At 42.4% G+C, this 18,222-nt stretch overlaps 1 protein-coding gene across 1 annotated transcript in view; it reads left to right on the top strand.

Moving 5' to 3' along the window:
• The window catches only part of KDR (kinase insert domain receptor), a 32,393-nt gene extending 25,492 nt beyond the window's left edge, over window positions 1-6,901 (top strand). The window contains exons 27-30 of the mRNA XM_065836687.2: window positions 639-790; window positions 4,154-4,250; window positions 4,371-4,459; window positions 5,301-6,901. Coding sequence (XP_065692759.2) covers window positions 639-790; window positions 4,154-4,250; window positions 4,371-4,459; window positions 5,301-5,520 — 558 coding nt within the window. The 3' untranslated portion in view covers window positions 5,521-6,901. The remainder of the gene's footprint in view (window positions 1-638; window positions 791-4,153; window positions 4,251-4,370; window positions 4,460-5,300) is intronic.
• The last annotated feature ends 11,321 nt before the right edge of the window (window positions 6,902-18,222 follow it).

Below are 18,222 nucleotides of genomic sequence, written 5' to 3'. Positions count from 1 at the left end.
GGAAAAAAAAAAGAAAAAAGGTGGAATCTAATAAAGGATTTCTTGTGGGACTATAAATAGGTATGCAGTACTGAAGGATGGATAATCTATTTTCCTCTTTAGAGAAGAAACGTAAACAAGTGGAAGTAGTTTTTCAAAATGATATCCTTGTTATTCACATTAAATTAGAGGCCAAACTATTGATCAAAAATTTTTTTTACCATCTCCATTTCATTATTTTTTCATTTGTTTCTGAATTTAGTCTTCCTGTTTAATACGCTGTAGTCTAATCCAGTCTCAGTTTCAGTTTAAAGTAATTTTTTCCTTGGGTTCATGTTCTTTGTGTCATTTGGATTCAAACATTTCTAAAAACTATGTATTTATTTCAAAGACATCAAGAAAAAGTTCAATTTCTATGTTATGTTACAGTATGACATAAAATTTTCAAATTTTTATTTAAAACTACTTCGTAGTGGTTCTTATTAAGTTTCCTTCTTTTAATGTAGCTGCTCCTGTAAATGTGGTATAATGTTTACTTCAAAAAAGCAACCAAGGTAGCACTGTTGGACTGATGCATTCTCCACATGTGTGTATAGCTGTTTATGTCTGTGTGTCTCTAGCAAATTTATTTTTTGTATTTATTTTTCTGCATTCTACAGGATGGTAAAGACTACGTTGTCCTTCCTTTGTCAGTATCGCTGAATATGGAAGAGGATTCGGGTCTCTCTCTCCCAACTTCACCTGCTTCCTGTAGGGAGGAAGAGGAAGTCTGTGATCCTAAATTCCATTATGACAACACAGCAGGAATTAGGTATTTTATATGGTGGACATCCTACTGGGGCCTCTGGTCAGGTTTTGTTCATGCTGGGGGCAGGGAAAATGAAAGGAAGAGACTTCAGCTGCCTGATCCACATTTAACCTCCTCCATAGGGATAAGAAAGAATCTGAAGAGCTTCTATAGGCAAAAACTAGTTTCCTACCTCCCCAAATGGTAGTGATTTTTTTTTTCACTGTCCATTCAAGATTTGGTATTCTCATTCAAAAAAACCCACAGGAATATTTGTTATTTAGTTCTTAAGAACCAGAACAAATACAAAGTCATACTGATCCAATTCAGTTGTCTTCACACTCTTGTATTGCAGGTCCCTAAAATATTAATGGAAATAGATCCATCATTAATAACCCCTTTTGCATTTCCTCTCCTAAACTGAAATGCTGGTAAACAGGTCATGAATTGATAGGCAAAGGGAATGCCACCTAAATAGTGTTGTCACTGTTTTTTGTCCACTGCTTGCTCCTGGGCATCCATGATAGACCAATAGTGGTAGATGCTCTTGGGCATCTTGATAGAGGTGGCTTCCCCAGGAAGGAGATTGTACTAATGCATTTAAGCAGGGCTTATGTTAGATGTTATGAGGACCTCATGTGTGGGATTTAAGGGAGATATTTTCTTATCCAGTGCTGCCTAAGATCAAATTCAGCCACTTAGATGCTTGGAGCTCCAGGGTGCTTCCTGCAGTCTCAGAAGACAGCAAAGGATAGGAAATGGATCCAACCATCAGAGCAGGGATGGACTCTGCTGGCAGTTTTCACATGGTTTCCACAAAGTGAAGTCCTCTCCCTCACTGCTTGTGTTAGATCCACCAAAGACAAACAACGCTACAAATGATTTTGGGTACCGTGGCGGATCACATTTTTATGTGGCCCTAGGAAAGACTAGGTAGGCACAGTGCATTTTGAATTTCAGTTGAACTTACAGTCCTAGAGTGGAACTCTCAACCCCATGTTTTAGTAAATGGGCAGCCCAAAATACAAATACTTAAAAGACACAAAAGAATGATTTAACTCTGAAAACATCACACCTATTTCCACTTCTAATACCTCCTATATGGCTTTTCCCAGTCCCAACTTCCTGTTATGAACAAAAGTAAAACCCCTGCATCAACCTTTCAAAGAGACTTCAAACCTCTTTTGTCTTACAGTGTGACAGGGTTTGTGAGAAAGCACTTGTGGAAACCATGCTCGGAGAGGAAAAGGGAGGAGTTCCAACCATGTTTTGGGGCTTCCTTCTTCTGTTCTGCTGCCTGAAAATGGTTTTGTAGGCATGGATTTTGCTATACATATAGTGGTGAACACTGATCTGTTCAGTAATGTCTTTTTCAATCTTCACAAAAGTACTGACTATGAGAAAGGGCTGATAAATACAGTCTCTGAATCAAAGCTGGAGTAGGAGAAGGAAGTACAGCAAAAACATAGAGAATATTAAAGAATATTTAGATTGCTTAGGTAACTTAAGATCAGCAGGACCTCCTAACATCTGCCATATTCAGCTTAGGCAACAGATATGCAATTTCTGAACCTGGAAATGTTGTCGTTAAGAACAGTCACATGAGGCTAAAGAAGATTTAAGAAACTGTAAAGATAATGTCTTTTTTTAGAAAAAATAGGAAAGTAGTAACCCTGAAATCAGGTTAACTTGAATCCTCAGAATGATCCTGGAATAAATGATCAGATAAATAATGGCAAATGCCTATAGGAGGAATAAAGTAACTAAAAATGGCCAGCGTGAATTTGCCAAGAAAAAAATCAAGTCAAACCAATCCAAATGCAAACACGTGTCAGGAAATGCTGTCAGGACATCAGCTGAGCTCTCACCGCCACCGGGCAGGAGTCAGACTCCACGTGTGGCCTCTCTTTGCCTGCACGCTATTTATTCCTGGTCCTGTTTGCACAGTAGCTTGGCTTAAGCAGGAGGATCTCATGCATTGTAGCCTACGTGGAAAGGATAGACTGACTTGTGTGGGCTGAGCAGAAGCAGGACTCCCATACCTGGAAGGCTGTTTAGATCAAGAGGCTGGGATTCCTGGTCCTCAACACCCTAATTACTGTAGTCCTGTCCAGGCAGTTCTGTGCCTGTATGCGCAAAGAAATGCAAGCACAGGAGGAGCTTTCAGACTAAGAGGCCAAGTTGTGGAATGAATTTCTCATCATTCATGGTCAGATAGTCCAGGAGGGTAAATGGACTAGATTGTCCATTAGATACTTTTGGTCCTGGCAGGGTTGGATGAGGAGTGGAATAGATACCACTGGAGAAAAACAGGAACAGAAGACATGGTTGGTACAGAGATCTTGAAAGAACCGTTTTTGTTAAGTCTAGGAGGAGAAACTAGAGAGGGAAGATAGTAACATCTTTTAGTATATGAAAAGTTACTCAAAAGAGGATGTTAGTTGATTATTCTTCGTACTCAGCAGTTGGGCAAATTTTATTTGCAGCAAACACTCGGGTTTAATATTTGAAAAACATTCTAAAGTGTCATTGAGCACCCAAGCAGGCTACACAGGGAACCTGTAAACTCCCCGCCAGTTTAGAGAAATGTCTGTTGGAGATAGGCAGGACTCAGCATAGCCGGACTCAAAGCTGGGAAATGGGATGAATGACACTCTTGATTGCCTGTAGCTTTGTGCTTCAGGTGGATGCAGGCTTTTCTTCTAACTCCATGGATTTTTTTTCATTAGCTGTTAGGAACATAAATTTGTCCTGTTTAACTGGGACAACATCCATTTTATTCCATATTCACATAGACAGAAAGCTGTGGGTAGCTGTTTTGTTTGCTGTATTAGTATCTCCATGAAAGTAAACTTTATTTTTTTGTCCAATATTTTTTATGGATGTCGTCCTGACCAGAGAGCTTCTTTTGGAGAAGTGCCTTCAAGAGAGATGTATCACTCCCTGTCCCGATCCCCGCGGCTTCAGGGCCGCAGTCTGCTGAGTCTGCTGTTGTTGTCCTGGCTCCAGCCAGGGGTCTCAGAAGTGCAGTCCAAAGGAAGAGACACATGTCTGTGCTCCAGGCTCCTCTGTTTATTATACTTCTAAGCAAAGCTTGCAGGAAGCAAAATCCTCCAGTGTAACTGAGGAAAGGAGCTGTTTTCTCAAAGCCATTTCTTAGAATTTGCTCAGAGATCAAGCTTGTCAGCAGCAGAAGGTCAGAAACATGCCGCTTTCTAGGCTGTACATCCTTTTCAATAAATGGATATTTTGAGGTTTGCATAATATGTTTTGACAAAAGGATTAACTTCTCTGTAGAGATGAAAGGATTCTGATACCATTGTGCTGTTCGCAGCCAAGTTGCAGATAGTGGACACAAAACTTTGTTTTGTTTTGTTTTCTTTTCAGTCAGTACCGACAAGGTAGCAAAAGAAAAAGCCGCCCTGTGAGTGTGAAAACATTTGAAGATGTCCCATTGGTAACCACTGTAAAAGTTGTTCAGGAGGTGCGTTTGCCTGTTGTTTGTATGTATTTTCCTTCTGTTGATGTCCTTTTTCCTGTGTTTTGTTTTTTTTTCTTTCTTTTTAATTTCTTTCCATTTAATACATTTCTAACACCTTTGTAGGAAAACCAGACAGATAGTGGAATGGTTCTTGCATCTGAAGAACTGAAGACATTGGAAGAGAGTGATAAACAAGTGAAAATACCCTTTAGGTAAGGCTGAGGCTGCACATAGGATTGAGTATGACCTTTCGCTTACAGCATGTCAGAAGACTGATTAGTTTGGAAAATTTTTTATACGACAAAATCTTTTCTTACTGTATTTTTAAAAACACAAATAATAATTGTGCACTGTATGCCTGGCCATCTGCATTTGGTACCAGGAGAGGAAAGGTTGGAAGTATCAGCCAGCACCGATAAAAGCACACGCATTTATCATCTGCAAAAGCACCAGTCACCCCTTGAAGGAACTGAGCTGATGCACACAATTGAGCATATTTGTGGTAAGGGCTTGTCTGCAATGACGAAGCTCTTTTTTTCCTTCTTCTTTTATTTTTTTTCCTAAAGCTGACTCTTGAGTTTTCAGGATGTATCTGGGTGTGTTTTCAGAGCATTATACAGGGGTTTCATTGTGCAGCTTGCAGGAAGCACAGTGTCACTCATGGAGCTGAAACCTCATGTATGCCCTCCAAGAGCTTTCCAAGAGTTTTTTATTCCAGAACAACCTGAGTGCAAATAAAAGTATAGAACTGTTATGATGGCACCATAGCTGAAATGTGTGAAGCTGCTCAAAGTTTTCTCTCCATTTAATCTGCAGTTACAATCTAACTCCTTATATCATCATAAAATTAAAAATGTTTTTAAAGCTTCAGTGAAGCTAGGGTGTATCATTGAAAGCATGTTTAAAAAGGCCTGAAGCCAGTTTTGCTAAGTGCACCGTTTTGCTTTGGTTGTTACTGTGATGGGAAGCAGCTGCTGGCAGGCATTGCCCACCTGCCCTCCAGAAGACAGTCTCCACAGCGCTCTCAGTCCCTTTTCTGCTTGTTTTTCACAGCACACTGGTGCCCAGCAAGAGTAACGAGTCCGTCATGTCCGAAACCTCCAACCAGACAAGTGGGTACCAGTCGGGGTACCACTCGGATGACATGGACACCACTGTCTACTCCAGCGAGGAGACTGAACTCTTGTGTGCCCGGGAGGCTTCGCCCCTGCCCTGCCGTGCTCACGGAATTGCCTACGAGGGCCCTGTGCCGCTCCCATCCCCACCGCTCTAGAGCGAAGCTGGTGGTACCGGGTCCCCTGGGATGTGCCTTCCTGGCTGGTGGTATTCAGGTTTGATGTATAGAAAGACAGCGTCTGTCAGACTAAGAAAAGACATTTATTTTTCTTGAAGAGGATGCAGAAGCATCTGGCAGCCAAACAGCTCTGTGCCAGGCTGTGAGGTGCTTTCCTCGAGAGATGCTGGCAGCTGAGGCTGCAAAGCCCTGGCTCTGGTGTATGGGGGCTGTGCTGACCCAATGGCAGAGGCAGTGTGGTGGCCTTTTGGACCTCGGTGACACGCCGAGTGTCTGCTTGATGCAGGCAGCGGCACGGCATTCAGATTGACTGTTTCTACTTGTACGAAATAACTGCACAGCCCTGGGTTTTGTTTTTAGTTTGTTTTTTTTTTTTTTTTTTTTTTTTACCCTTTGTGGCTGGACTCCAGGAAGGAAACAGCCCGGCACTGGCTTCTTGTTTCTCAGAGTTATTCCTTGCTTGCACCTCCACAAACAAAAAAAGGAACCTCCAGCTCAAGGCTCTGGCACTCACCGACAGCCTGAGGCTAAACATAGGCTGGGCTAAATATAGGTGGGGGCAATGGTCTCTGTCCTTGACAGAGAAAAAAAGTTGCTGTACCAGACCTCATGAGCTGCATTTCCTTGGAAGACTTGCCTGCTGAGGTTAGTTAGCAGGGAGGAGGCAGAGCACCATGCCAAGTGACGGAACATGGGTGCTGGGGGCATGCTTCACTGCTGGGGATGGCTCTGTCCCCTGGTCCTCACTGGCACCCTTGACTCATGCCATGTGCCTGTCTGCTTCTGAGCTAACCTGAAATGGCTGCAGGAAATAGTCCCTCTGAATCGCCACTGGGGCAGCCTCTACGAGGGGTAGAAAAGGCGATGTAACCTACTTTAGGACCATACAATGCCCTGTGGTCCTGATGGGGAATCCTAACAGCACCCCACCTTCTCATCTCATCCCTCCTCCCTCAGATGCAGGTTGGACTCTTTCACTTTGCAAACTCAAAGTCTCTTCGCAATGGCAGAGATCTTGGTTCCTGTAGTCTTGGGAATCTGTGACTGGTTTCATGGCAGCTCCAATCTTCTCTGAGTAGTGAGATTGTGCCTAATTGTTGGACAACTTCTTACCTGTGCTCTTGTAGTCCCAGAGCTCTATTGGTAGACACGATGCAGGCTACAAGATTTTAAAATGTAAAGCTATTTCTACTGAGTTCTTTTTTGTATTTTTATATATATATATATTTTTTTTGTTTGTACTTACTATAATGTCAAATGCTGGGAACCATGAATATAAGGCATATACAGTATTTATAGCCTCTTTATGTAGAAATAAATGTAATATATTAAAATATAAAGATATATATTATATAATGGATTTTGTACTATTCACATTTTGTGTCAGTGTTCTGTAGCATTACAAGAGTCACAAAATTTTTAATAGCTATAAGTTTCACTTTATTAAAGGGACTGAAAATTTAGAGGTGGGGGCTACGAATAGATCTGTTTGATTTTCTTGCATGTATTTTTCTTATATCCTGTCTATTGACAGGGAAGTTAATCAAATGACGGTTTATGAATCTAGTTATTATTACCATTGTACAGATCTATGAAGATTTCTGTAGGTGCCTACAGTAAAGAAACTTAATTGCTTTTTGGTAGCTGGCAATAAGTGCCTTTAGAGGAGTAGTCAGAGGGATAGACTGCTTGTACAGACTGAATCTCCTCTGAAAGACCTTATTATGTTCAGTTAGGGAATGGCTGATATAATTGTATTGTGGCTTTTGCCTGGAGAGTAGCAGTTTCCCTTAAAGCCTTATTCATCTTTTCCTACTTGTTTTTCTTCCATCTCACCCTTATAGCTGAAATGTTGTCCTTGCTTTTGTGTAGCAATGTCTTCCTTTATTTTAAATCTATACTTAGAGCTCTCACCTTTTCACTCTGTTGTTCACTTTTTGGCGTTCTCTTCTGTACAGTGTAGGCCTTCATTCTCAGTGTAAGGCTGGCCACCGTTGGGGTTACCAGGACTCGAAGAATCCGAACAGCTTATACTAAAAAAAAGTGCAAGGGGAGTTAAACCAGAAACTGCAGACTTTAATGCAACTTCTCTTTATGGCAGTTGGAAATGACACATTTATAGGCTACTGCATAGTGAGAGAACTCACCTCAGAAGTGGGAGATCTCACTGCTAAACTCTGCGCAAGCTGAATATGGGACAGATACCTTCTACAAACTATGTGCATGCCACAGCTGCAAGGCTGTGAGGTGTCAAGCTTCAAATGATTCTTCATTTTTCTCTCTGAATCTAAAGCATTTTACAACTGTGAAAGCAGGAGCTGGGAAATCAGGTAGAAAAATATGGGAAAGGCTTCCTAGATCTGTCGTAAGGGCTTCTAGGAAGGATTTGTATTTTCATGTGTATATTTCCCACTTATCTTGCTTCCCAAGCATGAGTATATCCAGCAGAGTATGTTCAACAGACAATGCTACATCCCCTCTCCCCAGTATTTTTCAATATATTTAATGAAAGTGTTCTTCTGTGTATTATTACATGATGGACATAAAATACTGACACTGGCAGAATCTTGATGGGTGCCTGGCTGAGTCACATGTTGGAGAGTCTTGGTGTAGAGGTAGTGATGGAGATCTGTCATGGATGTCCGTTTACTCTAGATCTGGAGCTCCCCAAGGTCTGGGATGTCCAGTTTAGAGTTTTAAATTCTGTAGTTTTGTTTCCTCTCCAGCCTAGTGTAATGCACAGTATGTGCCACATACACGCAGTCAGACACTTCCCTGTGTGTTTGTAGTACCTCTAAAACATCCACCATGAAGTTACAACATAACCATTTCAGTTAATGACTTTTCTCATTTATAATCCTTGTCAGTCAATGAAAATGTCTTGTGGCTCCAAATAATTTTAAAGATGCCTGAAAAATGTGGGAACTATCACACACCTGTGTATAGGAAAGGAAATTATCTTATTTATTAGCTGTCCCCCCGCCTCCAACCAACCAATCAACAACAACAACAAAGCCCGCACAACCAAACAACACCCAACCAAACAACATATATTTGGTTTCAGGAGCAGGCAAAGCTTCTATAAATGTGTTCATTGATTTGGCAGCCAGCAGCACAATTCCTTTCTTAGTCCATGGCCATTACATCCTTTAAAACACCTGGGCTTTTTGTTTTACTCTGAATACAGCACGTTCAGCTAAACCCCAGTCAGGCCACATCTGTCTTGGTAGATGTATTAAATTCCCAAAAGGATATTTGTAATGAAATGACAAACATATAGCGCACAGATTTGCAAAGGCCTTGCAAACCAGTCCCAGCTTTATCTCCCTTCTGCAGCCATGCAGTGGCATGTCAGCGTTCAGATCAGCATCCTTATCCATGAAATGCATGAGAGATTCCAGCCTGGATTTCAGCCCAATGAGCTGCAAACAGAAGGGACATTCATGAGATTAAGAATCCAAACATATCACTGTGAGCAGCTGGCTAGGAGTGGGGAGAAGCGGTGATGGAGTTGATTCCTCCTGTTCAGAAGGACTGCCAGCATGAACTGGAATTGCTGGTAGGTTTGGATGTGGGGAATCAAGCAGAGCCCTGTCTGGAAGAGGCGGTTTTGCAGCTTGAATATGGCTCATTCAGCTCTTATCAATGTAAACACAACCCATCTGAAGAATGCAGGGGCATTTGAGCATGGTAGCCAGGTCCTTCTCCCTGAAAAAGACACTGTAAAGTGTAACTCGTTCTTTGCATGGAAAATCCAGCCCTTGCCAAAGCTTTTCTTATTAACACATCTCTGATCACAAGCAAGTATATTTCACACAAGCATGAAAACATTCAACTGAAAGTGTTATGATGCTTCTCCATGTCCTCTTATGTGATTGTCCCCAAGCACCATGCCTAGGGACTTTTGGCATGGAGTGCTCATTAATTCTAAAAGCAATGTGTGACTGAAAAAACTTACAATCACAGAGCTGTTGAAGTTGGAGACAAAAATTTCCTGCTAATTGCATATCTTTTTGATGGTTCTATGACTGGAAAACATAGTTGGGTAGGATGGATAGCCTCCAGATATAAAGCCGGAATTTACTATTTTTATGTGAAACATTCCCAAACCATGAATCATCTGAGGTTTCCCCTCATCACTGGTACTTGAGTACACGCCCTGTGTTACCTCGCGGTATGGGACCTCACAAAGCAACAGCAAGGGCAAGGAAAACAAAGTCAACGTTTGTTCTTACTAATTGGCAAATTTATTAGGGACAGAAGTTAACCAACAAAGACCTTTTCCTTGGACTCCAGCCCTGCATTTTCATTCTGCCTGGCTGAGCATTACATTCTGTGTCATAATATATGTCCTCAGCTCCTCAACCCCTGACATTCGGGCTGATTAAGTCCCAGAAGGTCATTGGGAAACATAGCAGGAGCTCGTAACATATGGTATTGATAAACATCTCAGCATCAGAGATAAGGGGCTGGTCAGTGTAATCTTAGGAAGCTCAGGTTTTGTTACCATAAAACTATACAATGTAAAGCCTAATCCCTACACAGATTCAATTATCTGTTAAACGTATCAGGTTCATGATGAAGGGTGTTCTGATTCCCTAGATGTTATTCACTGGCTGCCACTAGTTGGTTCAAAAGTGAAGTATCTCTGTCTTGCAGCTTGTTAGGGTGACAGGTTAGGGTGAATGATGGCTGTTCTGTAAGTTTTGGGGTGGGAGTAAATGAATTAAATTTCCAGACCCAGCTGTAGCATCAGACACAGCCTCTGGTGTCAGGAAAAATGGCAGTACTTTGTGATTTCCTAAGTCCTGGTCAAAAAAAGACTTTCTTAAAAGTGGGTATATATGAACTGAGGTTTAATTTTATTTTTCAGGGGGAAACTGAAGCTGTTCAGCATCCCACAGAGCTGTTTCCCTGGGCTCCATGCTGCTCTCTCTTCCAGTACAGTCATGCTAAGTGGCATGATTAGCAATGGTTTCACAAAGTGAGTGGAAATGTAGTTACTTTTAGTTTTATTTCTCTTGGTCTGTTTTCACACTACAGTCAGAAGCATGATTGCAACATGCTGTAGACAGACATGATGTAGTTTTCACCCTGCCTGGCTAAGCAGCAGTACCAGTGGGGGCCCAGCAGCCTGGACTTCTGCTTGGCACAGCGTTGCCCATCGATAGTGGGACACACAGCAAAGCCCGTGTTGCTGGCACCAACCTCACCAACAGACAGCTGGCTGTGGGGTACACCTCTCTGTGTGCCAAAATCACACCTTCAGCTGCAGCACATCCACATTAAGGAATAACCTCAGGGATGCAAGTCAAGTTTGGTTGCTGGAGTTTCTTGCACTTCTGGGTGGACTGCACTAACCCATAATTATACCATTGTCACGCACCGCAGTGGCAAAACTTACCTGCAGTGTTTCATTTCTTTGGTTTCAGAATGTCATTCCTACAGTCTCTTCCCAGACTTCCCAGTCTTTTCCCAGATTTTAACTTCGATGGCTCCAGGTATTTTCCAGTAAACGGACCAAGTATTCCCTAGTCATTTTCTCCATGTTATTTAGCATTTCAGGGGCAGCTATCCCCTCGGTCATTCCCTTTCAAGCCCATAGTAAAATCTGTTTGCCTCTCCCAAAACCTGCAAGTAGGACCCCTTGGTGAGAAGGTGACATCTGCTTGGCACAGTTCCCAAGCAGGTCTCCACCAGATACCCAACTTCTGTTGGGAGGAAGGATAGTGTGGGACAACCAGCAGAAGACAGATTTATGTCAAACGACTTGAGTGGCGTATGTACCACAGCATCAGCAAGCATTGGTCAGCGTCGAGACCCGACTTTGCTGACATCCTCTTAGTGTTGCTATTTTTGATAGGTGACATGTTTCTGAGGATCGAGCTGGACTTGTCCCATTTGTATAGTGTCCCCCGCTCCCAGGCTGTTTGTGCTGGCTCCTGCCTGGCTGCGGGCAGGGATAACAGGCAGAAAGCAGGGGCTGTACGGCTCAAACACCACACAAGCAGGGGCACCAGTTACCACCACGAACTAGTAGAGCAGAGTGAAAGCCTGGCCTATCTTATCAGTTACTTACTGAGTTAAGACTCGAGGACATAAAAACTCTGTTTAAAATCTGGGTAATACCCATAAAGGGAGCCCTTAGGAGATAACTTCACAAGCGGTACTTTTTGGGTGCACTTATGTGTAGTTTTAAATTACATTCGCAAAGACATCTTTATATTGTCTGATAAACTTCTTGAACTGGCAACAACTATTTAACATTACAGTTTAGTTAAGTACTAAAACAGCAGGGAATGTGCAGCTAAAGTGATACAATTATTAACGTACGGTTTGGTAAGACTATCAAAACAATGGCTTTAGGCGTTTCAAGCCTGCTCTCAGGCTAATGTTGCCAATTTTTCAGGAGGATTATTAAGTTTTATTAGCAATTTGCATCTCAGTATAATTATACGGATATTAGAGAAATCAATATTCTATAATGTAGAGTCCCTTAATGGCTATACAGTTTGTTGAGTCTGTTATGGGATCAGCTCTGAAGTCAATTTAGGGAGGAATCTTTATAATTCTGCTGGAATTGGGCTTTGCATGATGAAATAAATGCCTTATACATTGAAAAGAGAGTTGCAAAACCTGTCCTCAGTATTGAATCTTTGTATTCAAGTGACAGTTTTACCAGTAGACTTTGGAAAATCTTTGCTGTATGTTTGAATATCTTCCCCCCATTCTGACTCCCAAACCTCTTTAAAATTCCTAAGCTCTGCATAGCTTTCAAGAAAATCGATATATTCATATAAATATATTCATTCAAATCACCACGCCATAACCATGTTTGTCACCCATTGCAGAAGTTCACTGATCTAAGGTGATCTAGGCAGAGAACTATCTGCTGCAGAAGTGTCTGTGACAGATTTCTCATCTGAATTGATGAAGCATTTTTTATTTTTCATTATCTAGTGTTTTTTCTTTTTTTAAGGACTTTTCCTTAGGTCTGGGCATATGACAGATAATGGGAGATTAAGTATCTGTACTTCCTTTTGTGTCAAAAGCCCCAGGTGTATCTTTCTTTTCAGGCAGCTTTCTTTTCAGGAGCTATACTCGCAGTATCTTTACTTTCAGTATAGTTCAGCCCAGCATTTCTCTGACACTTAATCTGACTTAAGGTGGCAACATCACCAAAAGAAACTGCCCTACCTTTCCTCAAGACCCTCAGGCTTCACCACTAACCCCTGCTGTACGCTTTCCTGTGCTGGCAAAGCAGCTGCCTGACCACAGAGTGAATCCAGTCAAAAGACAGAGCTGACTGAAAGGAAATGGGGGGGTTTGATTGGTTGGTTAGTTGGTTGGTTGGTTGGTTGGTTGGTTGATTTGTTTTCTCAGGTTACTTTGAACTCAAATAAGTCCCAGGATGCAGTTTGCTAAGCCCTTCAGGGCTGCAAAGGGACATGGCAGCTGCAGAAGGGAAGGCAGTGGGTGCTGGCAGCGGTGAAGAGTCAACTTCTTTTCTTCTGCTGGCTGACACCGCTCATGGAACTAGAGCCATGGTGGCCTTTTTCAGAGGCAGCACGGCGTGTCTGTGTGGCTGTAAGCAGTTTTCTGCATTTTTTGTATTTGTGTTACAGAGAAAGAATGATAATACCTTGCTAGCTCTTCACATAAGTTGTACATATCTCACAGAAGGGGAAGAATTGTAGGGAAAAGCTGCTGTCTCCTCCAGCACAAGAACTAGTGAATATTAGCTGAGAAAACAGGGGACAAGTTCAAAACAAATGCAACAATATACTTTTAATCTGTGTTTGGTGAACCTGCAAAACTCTTTTCCACAGATTGCTGATACTTATATCAGTTCAGAAATCTGTGGAGTAAATTAATGGAAGAGGAAATCACTCAGAGGTGCTAAATATAAAGGTGCCATCACAAGCTAAAGAAATCTCTGAGCTGCAAATCATGGGAAACTGAAACAGGATATTTGGGAGAAGTTATCTATGTGCTTATCCTTCTCTTTTACTCTTTCTTAGGCTTCCACTATCAACTGCTAGAGCTCCTAGAAGGGTGCTTTGGTATACTGTGATATGAGCCCCTGAGGTTTTTATAAATTAACATGTAACCTCTTAGAGACAACTAGAACAATGGTTTGATACAGTAATTCTTTGAGAGAATTACAGTTTTCAGGCTTCACGTAAAAGATCATAAGTGCGTGCACTGAGCACTGCATAGGTTAGTAAAGGGAATTCTTCTAAAATTGCTCTAAGTGGTCCTGAGCCCTTGGAAAATGAGTGTGTCTCCAAAAAGAGCAGGAAGGGGCAGTGGGTCAGACATAATACCTCGCATGTGTGACTGCAGCCTGCAGTCTGGTCTCAGTGATGCTCCTGCACCACTGTGTGCCAGCTGCGCAGCTTCTACTTCATGTCAGCAGCTCATTGAAGAGCTATGCAACCTCTGGATGAGAGACTTTAGGCCCTGATTTTCAGCCTTTTGGCTGCAAATAAACAATGCATTCCTGACATTTCAAGTACACAGTCAAAATATCCTCAGCTTCAGCAGGCTGCTGACAAGTTGTACAGAGGAAATCTACTACAGCCTCAGGAACTGATGGGTTTCCTACCCATTCTCAACAGATTGACTAGTGCTAAATATGTATATCCTGTATTTCCACACAATCTTGGCAAAGAAGTCAACCTGTTTACTCTTTTTTTAAGACAGAGAAAAACATAAGGTGAATTTGAAATTGTAATTAATAAAGGAAAAAACAAATCAGATTTTTCTTATTGCTCCATGCTTCTAGCATAAAGTTCACTGAATGCCAAATCAGACCACGTTCAGCAATGACCAAAAGGGAAAATTCATTAACATCATTGGGAATTATGTGCAATTAGTAATATTACAAGGAAAAATTTCCTGGAGACTTAAGCATGGGAGTGTTGAACAACTGCTGAAAGTCCATGAGATGTAAACATTGTGTATTTCTGTATGTTTGGATGTTCCCCTACTATATTGACCTTTAAGAGATACTCAGATATTTTGATCTTGGGACAGTCTCCAGTGACAAAACATAGCCAAATGCAGTGAGCTCAGTTCTGGAGCTGCTGGGACTCAAATCCACAGCTTCTCTGCCCAGAAAATGAACTTGAGCAGAAAAGCCGCATCAGATGTGAAGCTTGGTGTGTGGTGCGGTTGAGCACACAATACCTGGCGGTATTGCTACAGCTCTGTCAGCCTGTGCACGGCATGTGCTCACTGGGGTGAGGCGTCAGTGGGGGATCGGGTCCAGGGGCAGTACAAGCCACGTATGGTGCGTTCAGGTAAGAGACCTTCCCAGGACCATAACTCAGCAGTCAAAGTGTGTGTGGGCTTCCAAGCCTTGCCCATAAGGCCGAAGAAACTGAGCAGACAGCCTGATAGTGCTGCACTCCATGAAATCCAGCTCTCTGTTTCAGGTTACACCTCACTATCTGTGATTTTCCAGCGAGTCAGTGTCTCACTTAAAGTCTTCTCCCACGTGGGAGATACAAGCTTGTAGACAAGCTGCTTCTGCAAATATTCCTGTAAGTCTGTGATGGGGCCCCAGGAAATTTCAGAAACAACTTACTTTGCTCCCTCTTTAAAAAGACTCTACCTTAACAGTTTAAGATGAGCCCTTAGGTGTTAAACATTCAAATAGTTTTTTCTTGTTGTCTTACTCTCTTCCTTCACATACACACTGACACCTGAACATTTCAGTCATCCTTCCCAGGGTCTTCAGAGCAGGGTTGTATAAATTTGATCTATCTTCTCTTAACTATTGCTGGGGATAGATGGAGATGCAAGCAAGGCTGTGATTGGCATCATCAGAGCAGGAGCTAATCAGCCCCTGGGAACAAATGTTTGCTGTTCTGCTAGGAAAGCAGTAGAGAAAATTCCAGTTACAGCTGAATTTCTCTAAACTCAGCCCTGCCCAGATAAGGGTGTTCCAAAATAAAATAAAACTTGTTGGAGGAAAAATGTGTTAGTGTTACCCAAGACTGGAATAAAATGGAGAAGTAGACAGGTCTGTTTGCAGGACCACAGAGAGACAGAGTCAAGCCCCCACGAATGTAAGCCTCATCAGATCTCCTCAATGCACTCAGAGCACGGTGTTTTGCTTCAACTCCATGGTCTTTCTTGGGAGTCTTACCAACCTGTGAATGAAATTTTCTTTCCTCCAGCCCAGATTTGCTGGCCTAAATTTTTCCTCCAGCAAATTTAAAGGAAATTTTCTTTTCCTCCAAGGTTTGCGGTTTGAGCTGGGAGCTGTGGATCCCTGTGGACCAAGGGAGCTGGGGACAGGCATGGGACATCCCTCATCAGGAACAGCTCCTCATCTGCCCTCCGAGCCTGGATCCAGCAAAGCTGAACAAGCTGCGGCTCCTGCTCTTGCGGTCAGATTTCTTAGTGCCTAGTGAGTCACAAACTCCATTGAAGTCTTTCCCCAGCACTGGAGTATATAGGTATACAATGAAATGGAAAACTAATGGATTAAAATGGTCAGTGGATTAAAAAGTCACTGCAGAGGGCAGGAAGGGAGGACAGACAGACAGTATGATCACATTAGAGTGATTTCCTGCCCAGGCTCTACAAGAACCATCAGAGCTGTGTTGTGCCAAAAGTGAAATGTCATACATAACATGCCATGACCACTGAATACTTTTTTTTAGAGAGTTCAGGGAAAATTTGCCTTTCTTCTTTGAAATTCACTTCATTTTTGCCCTCATACAAAACTTCTCCTTATGAGGAACATCATCCTGCAAAAGGAACTGGATGAAACTCTGCCCTCATTGAAATCTGGGAGTGTTTCACCTTTGATTTTAATCCAGACAAGGTTTTACTTGTTGCTATTTCTGCAAGATCTCACAAACTGTGCATAGAAGAACCACCTTTCACTGGTCTCACAGTTTCTGACCCCAATGGGACAGTATCTGTGGAAAAAAACAACAAGGCAAATTAGACAACAATAACTCAGGCTTCTCCCTGCAAAACAGCAGTCCCCTCCCAGCGCAGCTAAAGGAAGCAACAAGCCAGATGAGGAAGGTAAACTTGGGATTTGAAAGGAAAGAGTCTCTGGTATTTATAAAAGTCAGAGGTTCACACGGAAACTTAGTTACAGCACTGATCCTCTCCAGCCTATTTCAGGATATGCAGCCCTTTATTCAGCTATAGCATTTGACTCATTAGTGTTGGAATATTTTTCCTCTTTTTAACTCTTTCAGTGGAAAACCTTGTAATGATTTGCAACCATGTTGACAGCTAGAATATCCAAAATAAGAGCTGAACACTGAAATTCGTTACTTGAGTAAGAACAGAGTGAAAACTAAATCACAGCTTTAGCATGTGATCTGTAAGCAACAAAGCCACTTGACCCATCATGGTCTTCTACGAGTAACAAACCCGTGGCACAGAACTGCAGCAGTTGTGTTGCAGTGCAAAGAGCGCTGACGCATGCTGCATTTCAAATGCTATAATACTATGCATTTAATGCCTTGTCAAAGGATCATGGGGTAACCCAGGTTGGAAAGGACTGCAGAAGGTGTCTAGTCTGGCCTTCTGCCGAAGTGAGCCAGATCTGAGATCAGATGAAAGCATACTTCACCACCTTCTTCAGGTCATTGATAAAGATGTTAAATGCAAGAGTTTCCAAGGTAGACCCATGGTACTCCAGTCATTACCAGCCTCTAGGTGGAAGATGACCCATTAATCCCCTAAGCCTGATTATCAAACCAGTTTTTAGCCATCTCATTATCCACCCATCCTAACTTAGGATACAAGAACATTGTGAGCGACAGTCTTAAAAGCCTCACTGAAGTATCACAGTATCACAGTATCACAGTATGTTTGGGATTGGAAGGGACCTCAAAAGATCATCTAGTCCAAGCCCCCTGCTGGAGCAGGAACGCCTAGGTGAGGTCGCACAGGAATGTGTCCAGGCGGGCTTTGAATGTCTCCAGAGAAGGAGACTCCACAACCTCCCTGGGCAGCCTGTTCCAGTGCTCTGTTACCCTCACTGAGAAGAAGTTCTTTCTCAAATTTAAGTGGAACCTCTTGTGTTCCAGCTTGATCCCATTGCCCCTTGTCCTATCATTGTTTGCCACTGAGAAGAGCCTGACTCCATCCTCGTGGCACTCACCCTTTATATATTTATAAACATTAATAAGGTCACCCCTCAGTCTCCTCTTCTCCAAACTAAAGAGCCCCAGCTCCCTCAGCCTTTCTTCATAAGGGAGATGCTCCACTCCCTTAATCATCTTTGTTGCCCTACGCTGGACCCTCTCCAGCAGTTCCCTGTCCTTCTTGAACTGAGGGGCCCAGAACTGGACACAATATTCCAGATGGGGAAAGTAAAAGTAAAGGACATCCACTGCTTTCCTCTCATCCACAAATCCAGTTTTTTTATCACAGAAGCAAATCAGGTTAGTCAGACCTGACTTACCGTTGGTAAATCCATGCTGACTGTTCCAAATCACATTTATTCCCTTATCTGCCCAGAAATATCTTCAAAGACGACTGGCTTCAAGATTTTCCCAGGGATCTAAATGAGACTGACTAGTCTGCAATTCCCTGGATTGTCCTTTTGGCCTTTTTTGAAGATGTGTGTAGCATTTTCTTCTCTCCGGTCATTAGAGAGATACCTCTTACAATTTCCATGTTTTTTCAAAGATGATAGAG

The sequence above is a fragment of the Patagioenas fasciata genome, chromosome 4, assembly GCF_037038585.1.
Source record: "Patagioenas fasciata isolate bPatFas1 chromosome 4, bPatFas1.hap1, whole genome shotgun sequence".
Classification (NCBI taxonomy): Eukaryota; Metazoa; Chordata; class Aves; order Columbiformes; family Columbidae; genus Patagioenas; species Patagioenas fasciata.
The sequence above is the reverse complement of the archived record's forward strand: the minus strand, read 5'-3'. Positions and strand labels throughout refer to the sequence as shown.